The 20,861-nt window shown below is 38.2% G+C and overlaps 1 protein-coding gene across 4 annotated transcripts in view; it reads left to right on the forward strand.

Moving 5' to 3' along the window:
• The window catches only part of ODAD2 (outer dynein arm docking complex subunit 2), a 225,820-nt gene that overhangs the window by 59,313 nt on the left and 145,646 nt on the right, over window positions 1–20,861 (forward strand). For all 4 annotated transcript variants that reach the window (XM_066280409.1, XM_066280410.1, XM_066280411.1 and 1 more), the window contains one exon: window positions 18,089–18,235. In XM_066280409.1, coding sequence (XP_066136506.1) covers window positions 18,089–18,235 — 147 coding nt within the window. The remainder of the gene's footprint in view (window positions 1–18,088; window positions 18,236–20,861) is intronic.

The raw sequence follows: 20,861 nt of genomic DNA on the forward strand, positions 1-20,861 counted from the left end.
CACCTGTGAAGCTATCTGGTCCAGGGCTTTTGTTTCCTGGGAGTTTTTTGATAACTGTTTCAATTTCATTTGTTGTAATTGGTCTGTTTCTGTTTTCTTATTCTTCCAGATTGAGTTTTGAAAGATTGTATGTTTCTAGGAATTTATCCATTTTAACTATGTTGTCTAATTTTTTTGGTATATAGATCTTCATAGTATTTTCTTATAATCCTTTGTATTTCTGCGGTGTCAGTTGTTACTTCTCCACTTTCATTTCTAATTTTACTTGAGTTCTCTTTTTTTCTTGATGAGTCTGGTTAAAAGTTCATCGATTTAGTTTACCTTTTCAAAGAACCAGCTCTTGGTTTCATTGATTTTTTGTATTGTTCTTTTAGCCTCTATATAGTTTACTTCCACTCTGATCTTTATTTTTTCTATCCTTCTACTACTTCCTCTGGACTTTATTTGTTGTTCTTTTTCTAGTTCTTTTAGCAGCAAAGTTAAGTTGTTTATTTGAGCTTTTTCTTGCTTTATAAGGTATGCCTGTAATGCTATGAACTTCCCTCTCATGTATGCTTTCACTGTGTCCCATAAATTTTGAGTTGTTGTATGTTTATTTTAATTTTTTTCAAGAAAATGTTTGAATTTTTCCTTAATCTTGTTAACCTATTTGTTATTTAATAACATGCTATTTTTTTAGCCTCCAAGTATTTGAATGTTTTTCAGTTTTTTTATTGTAGTTGATTTCTAGTTTCATGCCATAGTGATCAGAGAAGATGCTTGATATGATTTCAGTCTTCTTGAATATACTGAGACTTGTTTTGTATCCTAACATGTGGTCTATCCTGGAGAATGTACCATGAGCACTTGAAAAGAATCTATATTCTGCTGCTTTGGGATGAAAGGTTCTGAAAATATCAATTAAATCCAGTTGATTTAGTGTGTCATTTAAGGCCACTGTTTGTTAAATTTTTATGGGAGGATCTATCCATCAATATTTGTGGGGTATTAAAATCCCTTACTATTATAGTATTGCTGTTGATTTTGCCCTTTATGTCCATCAAAAGCTGCTTTATATATTTAAGTGGTCCTATATTAGATGCATAAATATTTACATTGGTTATATCCTCCTATTGGATTGCTCCCTTTATCATTATATAGTGACCTTCTTTAAAGTCTATTTTGTCAGATATCAGTATTGCTACCCAGCTTTATTTTTACTTCCATTTGCATGAAATACTTTTTTCCATCCCTTCACTTTCAGTCTATATTTATCTTTTGTTCTGAGGTGGGTCTCTTGTAGATAGCATATGTATGGATTCTGTTTTCCTATCCATGCAGCTACCCTATGTCTTTTGATTGGAGTATTTAATCCATTTAAATTTAAGGTTATTATTGATACATACTTATTTCTTGTCATTTTATTCTTTAAATCGACAGTCTACTTTTTCTCGATTTTTTTTCTCCTTTGCTCTTTTTACAGAAGGCCCTTTAACATTTCTTGCAGTACTGGTTTGGTTGTAATGAATTCCTTCAGATTTATTTGTTTATTTTATTTATTTATTTTTATTTTTGGTCTGGGAAGCTTTTTATTTCTCCTTCAATTTTAAATGATAGCCTTGCTGGATAAAGAAGTCTTGGTTGTAGGTTCTTGTTTTGCATCACTTTGAATATTTCTTGCCATTCCCTCTGGCCTCAAGTGTTTCCATTGCAAAGTCAGATGTCATCCTTATGGGAGCTTCTCTGTAGGTAATTAGCTGATTTTCTCTTGCAACTTTTAGTATTCTTTCTTTATCTCTTTGGCATTTTAATTATTATGTGTCTTGGTGTAGGGCTTCTTGGGTTTCTCTTTAATGGGACTCTCTGTGCTTCTTGAACTTGTGTGATTTTTTTCCTTTATCAATTTAGGGAAATTTTAAGCTATGATTTCTTCAAAGTGGTTCTCTATCCCTTGTTCATTCTCTTCTCCTTCAGGAACCCCTATTATGCGGATGTTGTTTCTCTTCATGTTGTCCCTTAGCTCTCTTAGAGTTTCCTCAGTCTTTCTTGTGCCTCTTTTTGTTTTGTTGTTCTACTTCTGTGCTCTGTTTATCTTGTCTTCTAACTCGCTGAATCAATCCTCTGCTTCATCTACCCTGCTATTGATTCCTTCTAGTGCAGTCTTCATTTTGGATACTGGATTTGTCATTTTGGGCTGGTTCCTTTTTTATGATTTCAATATCCTTTTTGACGCTTTCTATTTTTTTATTTAAGTGCTCATTATGTCCATCCATTGTTGCTCTAAGATCCTTGAGCATCCTAAAAATCATTATTTTAAACTCTGCATATGGTAGTTTGGTTACTTCCATTTCATCTAGTTCTTATTCTGGGGATTTCTCTTGTTGATTCATTTCGGTCACATTTCTTTACCCATTTTGTCTGTGCATTAGGTAGTGCTATCTGACTTTGGAATTTTTGTTGTGTCTTTATGAGGAAGATGGGCTTGGTGGTACTTACCCTTCAGGCCACCTGTTATCCTTGTTCTAGGAATGCTTCTGGGAATCCCTCCTGTTGTATGTGATTATTGAGTCCAGTTGGTCCTTTCATGGGTACAGTTATCCCTTCAGGCTGGCTGCCTCTAAGTGTCAACCTTGATCATGTCTATTACACACTGTGCAATCTCTTTCCTGTTGGGTGTATTTATTCTACATAGTGTCTGATGCCTGCTAGACTCCTCCTTTGGGTGTGCTGCTTGTGTATCTGCTGAGTTTAGTATTGGTGCTGTCTGCCACCCACTACCAGTTGTGTTGATTCTAGATTTTCTTGGGGTGGTGTCAGCTGTTATTTTTAACCTGTTGTGGGCTACCTATCTGCAGCTACTGTTCTTTTTGCTGTTTGTGTCAGTGTTTTCTGTGCCTAGGTAGTGTGGGAGGTGCCAACCTGTGTATAAGGATCAGCTTCCTCCTGCTTAGAGATGTCAGCAGCTCCATAAAAGCCCCAAGCTTCGTAAGACTTGTCTCCACTTTTCAGCTGCTTCACCTCCTCTTGCAGATGCCTGGTCTTCCCACAGAGTCTTCAGTCTTGGTGTGACTTCTTCCATGATCCTTAGTTATAGACTCCTCTTTGTTTACTCTAAAGTTGTTTTTTCAAGGTGATTGTTCTTTAATTAAGTTGTAATCCAATTTGGTTCTGGGAAGTGGCAGTTGGAATGTCTGCCTACTCCATTGTCATCTTGGAATCTCTTCTATTTCATTTCCTCTTCATCCATTCATCTCCTCACTTCTGCCTTTGAGCACACCCAGGATATTTAGGTTATGCTCTCAACTTGGTAACATAGGCAGGCCTGTCTTGAACAACATAGTTTTGAGCTGCATGAGTCCACTTACATTCGGGATTTTCAACCAACATAGTCCATAGTCCTCTCTCTCTCTCTTTTTTTTTAAAGATTTTATTTATTCATTTTAGGTGAAAGGAAAAGAGAGAAGGGGGAGGAACAGGAAGCATTAATTTCCATATGTGCCTTGACCAGGGAAACCTGAGGATTCAAACTGGTGACTTCAGGGTCCCAGGTTAATGCTTTATCCACTGCACCACCACAGGTCAGGCTCAAGGGACATCTCTTAAGCTTAACTTACTTCATTTGTTTATGAATGCACACAGTGAATTAGCCCAACTTGAGCATAGATATGTAGTACACAACCCCCATCTAGCTAGTTATAAGATTTTTAAAAAGTTTTTCCATTGATTTGAGAGAGAGAGAGAGAGAAGCATCAACTCATTGCTCCACTTAGTTCCATTTAGTTGTGCACTCATTGATTGCTTTTCATATGTGCCCTGACCAGGGATCAAACCTGTGACTTAGGCATGCCAGGATGACTCTATTTACTGCGTTGCCTGGCTAGGCTCATGAGAATTTTGATTGGGAAGAATTTTGATATTTAAGGCTGTTTTATGTAATGATTTCAAAATGCAGTAGATATTTCCAGGGAATCTTCTTCCTGATGTGTTTGCAGCCACACCAGTTTTTGCACTTCAAAGTATGGTTCCCCTCAAATTTGTTTGAGAGGTTAAAGATATTGGAGAAAAAGTAGCACTGCCTAGTTCCCAGTTTATACAATGTAAAAAACTACTTTACTTTTTGTTTTAAAAATGCATATTCAATGGAAGTATATTTCATGTTCATGGATAGGAAGAAGGAACATCAATAAAATATCCATACTACCTAAAGCAGTATATAAATTCAATGCAATTCCTATCAAAATACAAATAGTGCATTTCACAAAACTAGAACGAATCCAAAAATTTATATGGAATCACTAAAGACCCTAAATAGCCACAGTAATATTGAGAAAGAAGAACAAAGTTGGAGGTATCATTCTACCTGATACCAAACTATACTACAAAGCTAGAGTGATCAAAACAGAATGGTACTGACATAAAAACACATATAGATTAATGGAATAGAATCAAGAGCCCAGAAATAAGCCCAAACCTATATGGTCAATTCATATTTGACAAATGAGGTAAGAACTTACAATGGAGTAAGGACTGTATATTCAATAAATGATGTTGGGAAAACTTGATAGATAAATACAAAAAAAGAAACTAGGCCATCTTCTTACATCATATACAAGAATAAACTCAAAATGGATTAAAGGCATAAATATAAACTCCTAGAAGAACTCATATGCAGTAAAATCTTGGACATTTCTTTTAGGAATATATTTTCTGATGTAGCTCATTGGGCAAAGGAAACTAAAGAAAAAATAAACAAATGTGACTACATCAAACTAAAGAGTTTTTGCATAGCCAGGGAAACCATCAATAAGATTAAATGACAACACCCTGGATGGGAGGACATATTTGCCAATGTACACTTGATGGGGGTTAATATCCAAAATTTGTAAAGAACTCATATAACTAAACATTGAAGAATACACAGTCCAATTAAAAAATGTGCATAGAACCTAAATAGACATTCCTCTGAATAGGACATACAGATGGCCAACCAACATATGAAAAATGCTCAATGTCACTAATCATCAGAGAAATGCAATTAAAGCCACAGTGAGATATCACCTCACACCTGTTGGAATGGCTATCATCAATAAATCAACAAACAGCAAGTGTTGGAGAGTATGTTGTGAAAAGGGAACCCTTGTGCACTGTGAGTGGGAATGCAAATTGGTGTAGTCACCATGGTAAACAGTATGGAGTATCTTCAAAAAATTAAAAGTGGAACTACCTCATGACCCAGTGATTCCACTTCTGGATTTATATCAAAAGAAGCCCAAAGTACTAATTCAAAATAATACATGTATTTCTATGTTCATTGCAGCATTATTTACAGTAGCCAAGATTTGGGAGCAACCCAAATGCCCCATCAGTAGACGACTAGACAAAAAAATGAGTTTTCCTATTCCTATATGTTTTGACCATTCATATATTTAATCCTTTGTGTACTTTAATAAAATTTACTAGTTTTTTTCCATATATTTACAAAACATTTCTTCTGAGATTTACTCAGATATTTTTGTTATTATTATTTTGCTAATATTGGCATGGGAACATTTTTCAGATTACACATTTTTATTTGTTATTCTTAGTGTATGGAGAATTACTTATTTTTTAATGTTGCCCTTGTGTGCAGCCACTTTACTGAACCATTTTATTAATTATCGTAAGTATTCAGTTATTCTTCTAATCTTTTTAGGAAAATAGTTACTTGATACAAATTTTATCTCATTTTAATGACTAGTAAAATGAGGACATTCCAGTAGTGTCAATGTCTATAAATGTTCCATGGCTATTTAAAAAGAATGTGTACGGAATCATTGCATTATTCTTTACCTATTCCAAATAAAAATTCTCAGCAAGCTTATAATACACAGCCTGAGTCATATTTCTTCTTTCTTCTGGAACAGTATTTTCTCATTTTCCTTCCTGGAGTTCTCTAGTCTCATCTCTTGAGTTTTAAGTTTATGAGGGCTGAATCATCAGTATAAAATTAATTTGCAAATAAACAGAAGGCAAAGCAATATATTTTACTACCATGACTTATGTGGTTATATGCCACTCACTTTGAACATTGACTTTTTGCCATTTCTGATCCTGGGAGATGAAGTGCATCTGCAAGCCAAACCCTTACATTGGGCACCAGGCCTTCTCTCATCATTAATAAATAGCCATTGGCAGGGACTCACTTTTGCTGAGTGGCATGTTTGGAGGAAAAAGTAGAAATCCAGCTGGATGGCTGCGTGGTGGCTGTGTCACCTCCCCAGGTCTCGCCCAGTGCCTCCTGATTACAAGAGTGGGAAACAGGAAAAGAGGGTCCTGTGTTCCCAGTCATGCCTTGCCTGCCTTCTCATCTCACTGTGGTCATATGGGGCTCTGAGAGTAAGCTGGTGGTGACCCTGTGAATGTGTTGCTTGTCAGAGTTCATCTATTAGTTTTATAGCATCCTTTTCTGAACAAATTTACTCTAATTTTTTGTAACACATGATAAATCATGTAGGCCTCCTAGCCCAAGTGATCCCCTTCTCTTTGTAGCTGCCAGAACTGGAGTGTTCTCAACATGCTCACACTTGCTCCCTCTGGCCCGGGACCCCTTCAGCCAGAATGCTTTCTTAAAAATCTCCCCCCCCAAAAGCAACCCTTGAATATTTCCTATCAAATTTTAATAAAGACTAAAATTCTTACCCTGGGCTGGTGGCTCAGCTGGTTCTTGTGCCCATCTTGCTCTCTTAGACCACGCCGACAACATTAGGGTCTTTGTCACACTAGCCTTATTTAGGTCTTCAACATGCCATGCTCCACTCCACTGTAGGGTGTTCGCACATGCTGTTCCCTCTGGATGACGTACTTTTCATCACTTCCCTCCTCCAGGACAAGTTCTGCTCTTTGGGCCCCAGCGCAGGCATTGTCTCCTTAAGGAAACTTCTCTGATGCTGCCACCTGGTTTAAGTCCCCTATTGTGGGCTGCCACAGCTCAATACCCTTCTCCCTGTAGCACTTCTCATACTTCAAGTTTACATATATTTGAATGGACCTCAAAAAATGAAAATCTTTCTTGTCTGCTAAACTATCAGCTCCATGGAAGCAAATATTGTATTTGTTTTTGTGTTCCTGATGTCTCAGGGGCTTAGCATTGGACTTGGTGAATACTAAGTATGGAAATTTGTTGAATGACAAAAGACAGAAGTGATTTGAGGCAGCTTGCTTCCTGATTTGATCTTGAATAGATTCTTCATCTCAACTTAATAAATGTTTATTTGGTTGCGATCAGCAGTAAACAAGGATGGGGGTGGGTATTATTTTATATAGTAAATAGGGTAATACATTTTATTACAAAGATTTTATTTACAACAATGAACAACATTACTTAGAAAAATATCCTCTATTCATTTTGTCTAAAGAAATTATGAGAAAAATTAGAGAAAGCAACATTTATTCAACCTTTGCATGCTTAAAAACTGATTGTGGGCCCTGGCAGTTTGGCTCAGTGGATAGAGTGTTGGCCTGGCATATGGACATCCTGCATTCAATTTCTGGTCAGAGAAAACATTAGAAGCAACCATCTGCTTCTCTCCCCTTCCATTTGCCCCTTCTCCCATCTAACCCTCCTGCAGCCAGTGGCTTGAGTGGTTCCAGCATAGGCCCCAAGGGGTTAAGGATAGCTTGGTTGGTCCAAGCACATCAGCCTCAGGTGCAAAAAAATGGCTTGATTGATTCAAGCATTGGCCCAGGCAGGGTTCCTGGGTAGACCCAGGTCAGAGTGCATGTGTATGTGGGGGTCTATCTCCCCTCCTCTCACTGAAAAAAAAAAGAGAGAAGAAAGAAAAACTGATTGTGACAATGAACGAATGTCTCCTGGTCCTGGAAGGGTATGTCAGCTACAGAATACCTGAAGGTGGACAAAACCAGGAGATGTCTGATAAGAAGCAGGAAGATGACCAGCAAAAGAAGTGCATTAATTTAAGAAGTAGAAAAGCTTATTGGAAGCATTCTTCCAAACCCTTCAGAAGTGAGTGAAATGAACATTTCACTGTTTTTTTCTAGTTCTGGAAACCTCACAAGTGCAAATACGCGATAAAGAAGTGAAAATAAGAGGTGTCCCACACGCTCATGGTGGGCAGAGTCTGGAGAGGCAGTCCTGTGCCCACAGGGGGCGGAGCCCAGCAAGGCGAGGTATCACCTGGCCCACTGGGAAGCCCGAGCTATGGCCCGCAAGCCCACATGCCCAGCAGTGCCAGTGCTTGAGTGCCCGAGGAGGCTGCAGCAGTGGGGGCCAGCAGAAAGACCACACTTTGGAAATAGAGAGGCCACACACACTGGCCAAGAGTACATAAAAACCAGCCCAGGAGTGCAGCTGATATTTACAGTGGCATCAGGGCCCAGCAGAGGCAGCCACAAATTCTGGATTGCCTGTAGCTCCAAGAATGTTGCTAAGGACCAGTCATAAGCAGTGACCCCCACTGGTCTGACCAGGGAGGTCCAGGGCTGGTACATCCAGCAGCCAGATACAGAGAGCATCAGCTCAGGATCTGACAACCCTAGATAGAGTGGTATCTTAAGGAAAGGCTCCTCACACCTGACCCAGCTAAGGCATTAAAAAACGCTGACACAAATAGCAAAAAGAGCAGTAGCAGCAGACAAGTAGCCCATAATAGATTACAAACAACAGCTGAGGTCAACCCAAGAAGATCTAGAGACAATACAACTGAAAGCTGGAGGCAGACAACACCAACCCTATACTCAGCTAGCTACACAAACAACACATCTAAAGGAGTAGTCTATACAGAGATGAAATGGGAAGACAGAGAAATGAAATCCAAATGAATCAACAAGAGAAATCCCCAGAAAACGAACTGTATGAGATGGAAATAACCATGATACTGGATGCAGAGTTTAGAATAATGATTGTTAGGATGCTCAAGGATCTAAGAGCAACAACAGAAGGACATAATGAGCACCTAAACAAAGAGATAACAAGTATCAAAAAAGACATTGAAATCATAAAAAAGAATCAGACAAAAATGACAAACAATATCAGAAATGAAGACAACACTAGAAGGAATTAAAAGACTGGATGAAGCAGAGGATCGAATCAGCAATTCAGAGTACAAGATAAGCAAAAGCACAGAAACAATAGCAAAAAGAAAAGAGGATCAAAAAATTGAGGAAACTCTAAGAGAGTTCTGTGACAACATGAAGAAAAACAATATCCACATAATAGGGGTTTCTGAAGGACAAGAGAAAGAACAAGGGATAGAGAACCTGACTGAAGAAATAATAGCTGAAAATTTCCCTAAATTGATGAAGAAAAAAGTAACACAAGTTCAAGAAGCACAGAGAGTCCTGGCAAAAAGAAACCCAAAGAGACCTACACTAAAACACATCATAATTAAAATACCAAAGCTAAGAGATAAAGAATACTAAAAACTGGAAGAGAAAAGCAGTCAATCACCTACAAAGGAGCCCCCATAAAAATGACTTCTGACTTTTCAACAGAAACACTTGAGACTAGAAGAGAATGGCAAGAAATATTCAAAATAATGAAAAACAAGAGCCTACAACCAAGACTTTTTTATCCAGCAAGGCTATGGTTTAAAATTGAAGGAGAAATAAAAAGCTTCCCAAATTAAAAAAAAAAAATCAAGGAATTCATTACAATCAAACCAATGCTGCAAGAAATGTTAGGGACCTGTTGTAAAGAGAACAAAGGGAAAAACAATCTAGTAAAATAGGAATGTATATTTGAAGAATAAAATGGCAATAAACAACTGCATATCAATAATAACCTTAAATGTAAATGGAGTAAATGCTGCAATCAAAAGATATAGGGTAGCTGCATAGATAAGAAAACAGGACCCATACATATGCTGTCTACAAGAGACCCACCTGAAAACAAAAGATACACATAGACTGAATGTAAAGGGATGGAAAAAAATATTTCATGCAAACGGAAATAAAAGAAAAGCTGTGGTAGCAATACTTATATCTGACAAAATAGACTTTAAAACAAAGGGATAAAGAAGGTCACTACATAATGATAAAGGGAGCTGTCCAACAGGAAGATATAACCATTATAAATATCTATGCACCTAATATAGGAGCACCTAAATATATAAAGAAGATTTTGATGGACATCAAGGACGAGATCAACAGTAATACTATAATAGTAGTGGATTTCAATACCTCCTCCCCAAAGCACTGGATAAATCCTCAAGAAAGAAAATTGACAAAGAAACAGCAGCTTTAAATGACACCTTAGATCAACTGGATTGAATATATATCTTCAGAACCTTTCACCCTAAAGCAGCAGAATATACATTCTTTTCAAGTGCTCATGGTACATTCTCTAGGATAGACCACATATTAGGACACAAAATGAGTCTCAATAAATTTAAGAAGATTGAAATCATACAAGCATCTTCTCTGATCACAATGGCATGAAACTAGAAATCAACTACAACAGAAGAACTGAAAAACATTCAAACATTGGAAACTAGCATGTTATTAAATAACGAATGGGTTAACAATGAGATCAAGGAAGAAATAAAAAATTTCCTTGAAACAAATGAAAATGAACATACAACAACTCAAAATTTGTGGGACACAGCAAAAGCAATCCTGAGTGGGAAGTTCATAACATTACAGGCATATCTTAAGAAGCAAGAAAAAGCCTGACCAGGTGGTGGCACAGTGGATAGAGCATCAGACTGGGATGCAGAAGACCCAGGTTCGAGACCCCAAGGTCTCCTGTTTGAGCGTGGGCTCATCTGGTTTGAGCAAAGTTCACCAGCATAGACCTAAGGTCGCTGGCTTGAGCAAGGGGTTACTCGGTCTGCTGAAGGCCCATGGTCAAGGCACATATGAGAAAGCAATCAATGAACAACTAAGGTGTCACAACGAAAAACCGATGATTGATGCTTCTCATCTCTCTCTGTTCCTGTCTATCCCTCTATCTCTCTGTGTAAAAAAAAACAAAACAAAAAAAAACAAAAAACAAACAAAAAAACCCAAGAAAAAGCTCAAATTATCATCTTGACCTTGCATCTAAAAGAACTAGAAAAAGAACAGAAGTAAAGCCCAAAGGAAGTAGAAGGAAGGAAATAACAAAGACCAGAGCTGAAATAAATGACATAGAGGCTAAGAAAACAATACAGAGGATCAATCAAACCAAGAGCTAGTTCTTTGAAAAGGTAAACAATATTGATGGACCTTTAACCAGACTCACCAAGAAAGAAAGAGAGAGGACTCAAAATAATAAAATGGCCTGACCAGGCGGTGGCTCAGTGGATAGAGCGTCGGACTGGGATGCAGAAGACCCAGGTTCGAGACCCCGAGGTTGCCAGCTTGAGCGCGGGATCATCTGGCTTGAGCAAAAAGCTCACCAGCTTGAGCCCAAGGTCACTGGCTCAAGCAAGGGGTTACTCAGTCTGCTGAAGGCCCGCAGTCAAGGCACGTATGAGGGAGCAATCAATGAACAACTAAGGTGTCACAACAAAAAACTGATGATTGATGCTTCTCATCTCCCTCCATTCCTGTCTGTCTATCCCTCTCTCTGACTCTCTGTCCCTGTTAAAATAATAATAATAATAATAATAATAATAATAAAATGACAGTGGAGAAGTAACAACTGACACAGCAGAAATACAAAGGATTGTAAGAAAATACTATGAAGAATTGTACACCAAAAAATTAGACAACCTAGGTGAAATGGAAAAATTCCTTGAAACATACAATCTTTCAAAAATTAGTCTGGAAGAATCAGAAAACCTAAACAGACCGATTACGACTGAGATTGAAACAGTTATCAAAACACTCCCAAAAAACAAATGTCCTGGGCCTGATGGCTTCACAGGCAAATTCTACCAAATATTCAAAGAACTAATTTCTATCCTTCTCAAGCTATTTCAAAAAATTCAAGAGGAGGCAAGACTTCCAAGTTCCTTTTATGGGGTGAGCATAATTCTCAATTCAAAACCAGGCAAAGGCAAGACAAAGAAAGAAAATTATAGGCCAATAACCCTGATGAATTTAGATGCTAAAATTCTCAACAAAATATTAGCAAACCGGATCCAGCAATACATGAAAAAAATCATACATCATGATCAAGTGGGATTTATTTTGGGGAGGCAAGGCTGGTACTATATTTGCAAATCAATCAATGGGATTGATCATATAAACAAAAGGAAGGAGAAAAATCACATGATAATATCAGTAGATGCAGAAAAAGTATTTGATAAAATCCAGCATCTATTTATGATCAAAACTCTCAGCAAATTAGGAATACAGGGAACATACCTCAACATGATAAAGGCCATCTATGACAAACCCACAGCTAACATCATAATGAATGGGCAAAAATTAAAAGCAATCAACTTAAGATCAGGAACAAGGCAGGGGTGCCCCCTTTCACCACTCTTATTCAACATATTCTGGAAGTCCTAGCCACAGCAATTAGACAAGTAGAAGAAATAAAAGGCATCCAAATTGGAAAAGAAGAAGTAAAACTATCATTATTTGCTGATGATATGATATCATACATAGAAAACCCTAAAGTCTCTGTCAAAAGCTTCTGGACCTGATAAATGAATTCATCAAGGTGGCAGGATATAAAATTAATATTCAGAAATCAGAGGCATTTTTATATACCAACAGTGAACTGTCTGAAAGAAAAATTAAGGAAACAATCCCCTTCACTATTGCAACCAAAAAAAATAAAGTATCTAGGAGTAAATTTAACCAAGGAGGTTAAAGACATGTACTCAAAAATTATAAACATTGATAAAAGAAATTAAGGAAGATAAAATGTAGAAGCATATACCGTGTTCATGGATAGGAAGAATAAACATCATTAAAATGTCTATATTACCCAAAGCAATTTATAAATTTAATGCAATACCAATTAAAATACCAATGATATACTTTAAATATATAGAAAAATGTTTCAAAAATTTATAAGGAACCAAAAAAGAAACCAAATAACCTCAGCAATCTTGAAAATGAAGAATAAAGTGGTTGGTATCAAGTTATACTACAAGGCCATAGTAATCAAAACAGCTTGGTACTGGCATAAGAACAGGCATATATATCAATAGAACAGAACAGAGAACCCAGAAATAAACCCACACCTTATGGACAACTGATATTTGACAAAGGAGGTAAGAGCATACAATGGAGTAAACAGTTTCTTTATTAAATGGTGTTGGGAAAATTGGACAGCTACCTGCAAAAAAGTGAAACTAGACTACTAACTTACACCATTCACAAAAATAAACTCAAAATGGATAAAGACTTAAATGTAAGTCATGAAGCCATAAGCATCTTAGAAGAAAACATAAGCAGTAAGCTCTCCGACATCTCTCACAGCAATATATTTGCTAATTTATCTCCACAGGCAAGTGAAATAAAGGACAGGATAAACAAATGGGACTATATCAAACTAAAAAGCTTTTGCACAGCTAAAGACAATAAGAACAAATAAAAAGACAATGCACACAATGGGAGAACATATTCGGTAATACGTCTGATAGGGATTAATAACCAAAATTTATAAAGAACTTGTAACACTCTATACCTGGAAGACAAACAATTCAATAAAACATGGACAAAAGAAATGAGAAGGTACTTCCCCAAAGAGGACATACAGATGGCCAATAGATGAAAAAATGCTCAACATCACTAATCATTAGAGAAATACAAATTAAAACCACAATGAGATACCACCTCACACCAGTCAGAATGGCGCTCATTAACAAAACAACACATAATAAATGTTGGAGAGGATGTGGAGAAAGGGGAACCCTCCTGCACTGCTGGTGGGAATGCAGACTGGTGCAGCCACTGTGGAAACAGTATGGCCCTGGCCGGTTGGCTCAGCGGTAGAGCGTCGGCCTGGCGTGCGGGGGACCCGGGTTAGATTCCCGGCCAGGGCACATAGGAGAAGCGCCCATTTGTTTCTCCACCCCCCCCTTCCTCTCTGTCTCTCTCTTCCCCTCCCGCAGCCAAGGCTCCATTGGAGCAAAGATGGCCCAGGCGCTGGGGATGGCTCCTTGGCCTCTGCCCCAGGCGCTAGAGTGGCTCTGGTCGCGGCAGAGCGACGCCCCGGAGGGGCAGAGCATCGCCCCCTGGTGGGCAGTGCGTCGCCCCTGGTGGGCGTGCCGGGTGGGCCCCAGTTGGGCGCATGCGGGAGTCTGTCTGACTGTCTCTCCCCATTTCCAGCTTCAGAAAAATACAAAAAAAAAACAACAACAAAAAACCCAGTATGGAGATTCCTCAAAAAATTAAAAATGGAACTGCCCTTTGACCCAGCCATCCCACTTTCAGGAATATATCCTAAGAATACCAAATCACTGATTCAAAAGAAGAAATGCACCCCCATGTTTATTGTAGCATTGTTTACAGTAGCCAAGATCTTGAAACAGCTCAAGTGTCCGTGTGGATTAAAAAGCAGTGATACATATACACAATGGAATACTATGGGGCCATGAAAAAGAAGGAAATCTTTTGCAACAACATAGATGGACCTGGAAACTATCATGTTAAGTGAAATAAGCCAGAAAGAGAAAGAAAAGTATCATGTGACCTCACTCATTTGAAGAACCCAATGAACAATGTGAACTGAGGAACAGAATAGAGGCAGAGGCGGGATCAAAGGGACCAGAGGGAAAGTGAACAGAGGGAAAGGGGATGAGAGGATGGGATCAGAGAAGGGAAAGAGATTAGTGAAATTGTATATACATAACACATATTTATAGAGAGCAGGACAGCAAATTCTAGGGGGAAGGGGGGAGGGTATTGGGGGAAGGGGGACAAGAGGGATGTTGAGGGGAACATGGGGAGGGGGATGTATTCGGTAGGACACTTGAATCTATGTAAACACAATAAATTTAAATCAATAAAAAACATTAAGAAAAAAGAAAGGAAGCCAAAGAACCCCCCACCCAAAAGAAGTGAAAATAAGGATTGAGGACTAATTTCATTCTCAGGGGGACTTAATGAGAAAAGGAGCCTATTTGTAGCACTGCTGCACGGTCAGATGTTTACGGCCTTGGGTAGAGGAGAGTGAGCACTGGAAATCCTGTGACATAGCTGGTATTTAAAGGATAGCAATTGGCTAACATTTGTGGCTCTGTAGGTTGAATATTTTGGCTCCAATTTTCTGGTATTCATTCTGAAAGATTTATAATCCTTTGGGGACTGTGGTCAGTGACAAGGGTAGAACTAAATCCTGAAATGTGGAAAAACTAACTTTCCCTAATATAAAACTCTTCTAAAAAAAAGAAAATCCCTCACGTCTATGAATATGTTTCCAGATTTTCAGTAAAAGCTCTTGATTTACAGAAAAAAGTTTTTTTCAGTATCTAACTTTTAATGACAAATGTAAATTTTCCATTTTTTGGCTTCACAAATGGCTAGAGATAATTCAGAAAAATATATAATCTTACCTTTTTGGCATCTGCAGGAATTCCATTACTGAATATATATATATATATATATATATATATATACACATATTAATATATATTTTATTGATTACAGTGTAAATAATGAAATAAAAGTTCAAAGGGTAGCAATAGTCTAGAAAAGAAAAATTTGAGAGACCTTAAAAAATGAAATAGGAAACGATTGTGCTGAGTGTATAAAGGGTACATACATTTGCTACCAAAGAAAATATAATGCAGGAGAAGCAGTCAAGAAGGTTTTCGGTCAAGTGCAGCTGAGACTGTCAGGGAGCAGGGCCCGTGGCGAGAGACTCGGAGCTACAGAGGCACAACATGTTGTCTGACATCTTGCTTTCCAGGCGAGCTTGAGTCTGATGTGGCTGCTTAAAGAACTTGCTATCTGAAGCTCTTGGTTTGCTGTTTTAATGTTGGAACCTGGCTCTATTTCCTTCAGGTTCCCCAGAGCAACTTTCTGGCTCCTTGTAAGCATTTAAATTCAAAAAAGGAGCCTTGTGTAATGAATTGTTTTTCTCCTTTGCTTTGATTTGCCGTTTTTTTCTGTATTATTTAGGTCCTTTATGATTTTCAAAACATCTGCCTTTTGTTCTTCTAAAAGAGGCCCCAGAAGTGCTTGCGTGTGGTGGTCCTGGTCCCCCAAACAATGGAGTTTATGAAGCTGACAGTGGTGCATAGAGGATTTATTATTTTATGTTTCGAAAAACTGTGGGAAACTGGTGGTGTTAAAATTTCTCCTGACATCTTCTGATTTCCTGAAAAAAAATGTAAAAGCTATAAGAACAAAACTTATTATTTTAAATGTAAATAGTAACATTGAGGCTCTTGTCATTCTAAACTTACCTTTGAGTGTAGAGGACAGCCTAGATTACTCAAAAGTAAAATTAGCATAGAGTGGGAATAGTTCATGGTGTCCCCACAGTGCAGTGGTTCATAATATTTTTAGAAATGTGGAGGGAACTTTCTGGAAAGGAGTAAGAGGGAAGGTTAAACCTTTCTATCTCCACTTATGATACTTGCCTTCAGTTTATTTAAAAAGTAACACAGTGTGTGGAATTTAACAGGATTTGCACATGTGCACGTGTGTGATATGGAAGGGGTTGGGCAACTTGAATTTATTTTTCATTTTTGGGGGACTAAGTTCATACATTACATATATGTACATATATAGAATAGATATAGTAATATGAATGAATGGTTAGCGAGTGAAAATACACATAATGTGTAGGTATCTTTACCCCTAAAAAGGATGAAAGGTTTCTTTAAGGTCTTTGGTACTATGTTTTAGGGTAGAAATCCAAGGCTGTCTTTTATGAGCACCTTTTACAAAATAGTTTATTCGTAGCTTTTGTGTCTTTTGAACTATTTTAGTGCTTATACTGTACCTCTTATTTACCAACTAGTTCTAATATCAGTAGAAGTAACATGCACTATATTATGTTCTTCAGAAGATTTTCAAGGCATTAATAATCAGTGGACATTGCTTACAATGTCCTGAAACAAATTCTGATTTTAATTTCCTGGCAGGTCAGTTTCACTGATCAGTCATTAAAAATTTTTTTTTTAATCTCACAGATGGTTTTATCTCAAAGGAACAGTTCCCACTACTCTGCATGTGTTGGATTAGCTAAACAGACATTGATTTGTATGATTCTCAAGGCTGGGCCAGCAGCTCACTCATGACAGTGAAGCTTTGTTGTCTTCTTCCTCAGCTACCCATTGTCCTATTGCATCATCACCAGTTTTAGTAGAGTTCCTTCTCTTTTTTAGAGAGAGATGGACAGGGAGAGAGAGACAGAGACACAGGAGCATCTATATTCCTATATGCAACCTGACCAGGGATTGAAAGACAGCCTCTGTGCTTCAGGACAATGCTCCAACCAACCCAGCTATCCAGGGCTTAATTTTTTTTATTTGATTGACTTTTAGAAAGACAGAGAGAAGAAGGGAGAGAAAGTGTGTGTGGGGTGGGGGGAGCATTCATTTGTTGTTCTACTCAGTTGCGCATTCATTGGCTGTTTCCGGTGTGCCCTGACCAGGGATAGAACCCGCAACCTGTTGTTTCAGGATGACGCTCTAACCGACTGGGCTAACTGTTCAGGGCCTGGAGTTGCCTCTCCTATAACCACCCTAGAGCCCTTACTCTACCCTCTCTTGTTCTCAGTGTGGGTTGTTGTATGCCTCCTGTGTGGTATCTTTGCTTTCTCCAGGTTCTCCCTGTTGTAAGAACATGTGTGCATACATATGTAAGAACGTGTACATCTGTAAGAATAGTTTTCAGACATGGTTTGCATGGCACAGCTCAAGAGCTGCTGGAACTGCCTGTTGCCTCCACATAAAACCTACCACTCTCAGCTGCTCCCCAGGCTTGCTCCCGGACTCTACTTAATACATTCATACCCCCTAATCTTGTAGCTGTCTAAAGCAGACAGACCTCCTTTCCGTGTTGACTCTTAATTAAATTATGTTTATGACACTCAGTATAGCTTTTTTGTGCTTCAGCTCTATGTGATTCACTTAACACATTGTAACCACTCAGAGAACTTTTTTTAAAAAAAGGTAGTGTGTGGTGTGTATGGGGAGACATATTTCCCAGTTCATGGATTCATAGCTGTTTAGAGGGTGATCTTGTTTAACCTTTCTGTGGCATGGCATTTTCACAGGGAGGAAACCAGACTGCTACAGTGATTGCATTGTGTTCTATGAAGGATTTCAACTTGGCACAAGAGACCTGCCAGTTGGCAATCAGGGATGTCGGAGGCCTCGAAGTTTTAATCAATTTACTCGATACAGATGAAGTCAAATGTAAAGTGAGTAGCTTTGTCGCAGTGGGTGGGGGACCTTGTTTATACCTTCCCATGGGTCTCAGTGCTTGGTGTCTGGCACTCCTGCACTTGGATACTGTCTTTACTCGCTATGATTACTGACCATTGGCTACTTCTCCTCCTGCTCTTCTCATCTCTCTGCTTTTTCTCTTTCTCTCCTGGTTCTTTCCATTATTGTGGGCTTCTTTAGTGCATATATTCATATATTAAGAATTGTTATGTCTTCTTGATTCAGCGTCCCCTTAATCATTATGAAATGACCATTTTTGTCTCTGAGTACTTTTGCTGTCTTGTAGTCAGCATGATCAGATATGAGTATTGCTACGCCTGGTTTTTTTTGGATGTTATTTGCTTGGAGTATTGTTTTCCAGCCTTTCACTTTGAATTTGTTTTTATCCTTGTTGCTTAGATGAGTTTCTTGTAGGCAGCATACAGTTGGATTTTCTTTTTTAATATATTCTGCTACTCTGTGCCTTTTTATTGGTAAGTTTAATCCATTTACATTTAGTGTAATTATCGACACTTGTGAATTCCCTATTGCCATTTTGTACATTGCTTTCTGTTAGTTTTGTGTCTTGTTTGATTCTTCTCTTTCGTTTTTCTATCTTTTGTTTTTGTTTGGTTGTATTCCATACATTTTTCCTCTGTAGCTATCTTTTTTAAATCATGTGCTTCTGTGGTGGTTTTTTCAATGGTGGTTACCATTAAGTAATGAAAAGGGTTCCTACCCTGTTCATTGTAGTGCACTATCTTGTGAGTACTTTTGTACTCCATCATCCTTTGCTACTGTAAATCTCTGTCCTCTCCCCCCCTTTTTTTTTGTTGTCACAGCTTAAATTTGGTTTTATTGTGGAGCTTTTACTTGTGATTTTGTTTTGTTTTGTTCTTTTTATCTGGTTGGAAAACCCCCTTTAGTAATTCCTGGAGTGGGGGTTTTCTGATGATAAATTCCCTCATCTTTTCTGTATCTGTGAATGTTTTTATTTCTCCTTTGTATTTGAAAGATAGCTTTGATGGGTATAGTATTCATGGCTGAAAGTTCCTCTCTTTCAGGACTTTAAATATTGGGGTCTACTCTCTTCTAGCTTGTAGAGTTTCTGTTGAGAAATCTGATGATAACCTAATGGGCCTTCCTTTATATGTTGTGTTCTTCTTTTCCCTGGCTGCCTTGAGAATTTTTTCTTTGTCATTGGTTTGTGCCAATCTCATTATGATGTGCCTTGGAGTAAGTAGGTTTGTTGGGGTTTCGAAAACTCGGAGTTCTGTTTGCTTCTTGAATTTGAGGTTTTAGTTCTTTACACAGGCTTGGGAAGTTCTCATCTATTATTTGTTTGAATATGTTCTCCATTCCATTTTCTCTCTCTTCTCCCTCTGATATACCCATTATTCTTATGTTATTCTTTTTGATGGAGTCAGACAATTCCTGTAGGGCTTTCTCATTTTTTAAAAGTTTTGAGTCTCTTCTTCTCTCTGTTGTGCCTCAAGTTGCTTGTCTTCTATGTCACTAATCCTATCTTCTATCTGGCCTGTTCTTTTAGCTAAGTTTGTTACCTCGTATTTCAGCTTGTGAATTGAGTTTTTCATCTCTGTTTGATTTGTTTTTATAGTTTCAATTTCCTTGGACATATATTCTTTGTGTTCATTGAGTTGTTTTCTGGGCTCCCTAAATTGACTTTCTGTGTTTTCTTGTATATCTCTGAGTACTTTTAGGATTTCTATTTTAAATTCTCTGTCATTTAGCTCCAAGGTTTCCAATATATTAAATTTTTTCTCCATAGATTTTTCCTCATTTATCTGTGCTACCTCTCTTTCTTTTGTATCCATGATATTCGATTTCCTTTTCCTTAATGACATCTGAGGGTGGTTTTTTTGATAGTATTAATGAGAATTAATAAAGAATAAAAAGTTAAAAAAATAAAAAAGAATAAAAAAAATTATTATTCCTCCCCTCCTTTTTTTTCCTCTCCTCTCCTCTCCCCTCCTTCTTGAGAAAATCTTGTGGTGAACTGTGAATTATATTGTGCTAAGTAGAACAAAAACTACCTATAATGTAGGGCCTGAGTTGGGGAGAAGTGATAAAGGGGCAAAAAAGGGGGTATGGACCCACAAAATTCAAAAAAGGAAAAATTTGGGTCAAGAATAAAATGATTTTCTTTTAGGTGATGGTTGACTAAGAGATATGATGAGAGGAATAAGAGGGAAACAGGAAAAAGGGGAAAAAATTTAAAAATCACTATTGTATTTAGTGGAGCAAGAACTAGACAAAATGGAGAGCCAGGGTTGGCAGCACTGCTAGTGAGTTAAAAAAGCGAAGTAAAAAACCCCTAAAGCGCCACAAAGAAAAATTTGAGCCCTGGCCGGTTGGCTCAGTGGTAGAGCGTTGGCCTGGCGTGCAGAAGTCTCGGGTTCAATTCCTGGCCAGAGCACACAGGAGAAGCGCCATCTGCTTCTCCACCCCTCCCCCTCTCCTTCCTCTCTGTCTCTCTCTTCCCCTCCTGCAGCGAGGCTCCATTGGAGCAAAGATGGCCCAGGCACTGGGGATGGCTCCTTGGCCTCTGCCCTAGGTGCTAGAGTGGCTCTGGTCGCAGCAGAGCGTCGCCCTGGAGGGGCA

This window comes from Saccopteryx bilineata, chromosome 5 (genome assembly GCF_036850765.1).
Source record: "Saccopteryx bilineata isolate mSacBil1 chromosome 5, mSacBil1_pri_phased_curated, whole genome shotgun sequence".
In the NCBI taxonomy this organism is placed as follows: Eukaryota; Metazoa; Chordata; class Mammalia; order Chiroptera; family Emballonuridae; genus Saccopteryx; species Saccopteryx bilineata.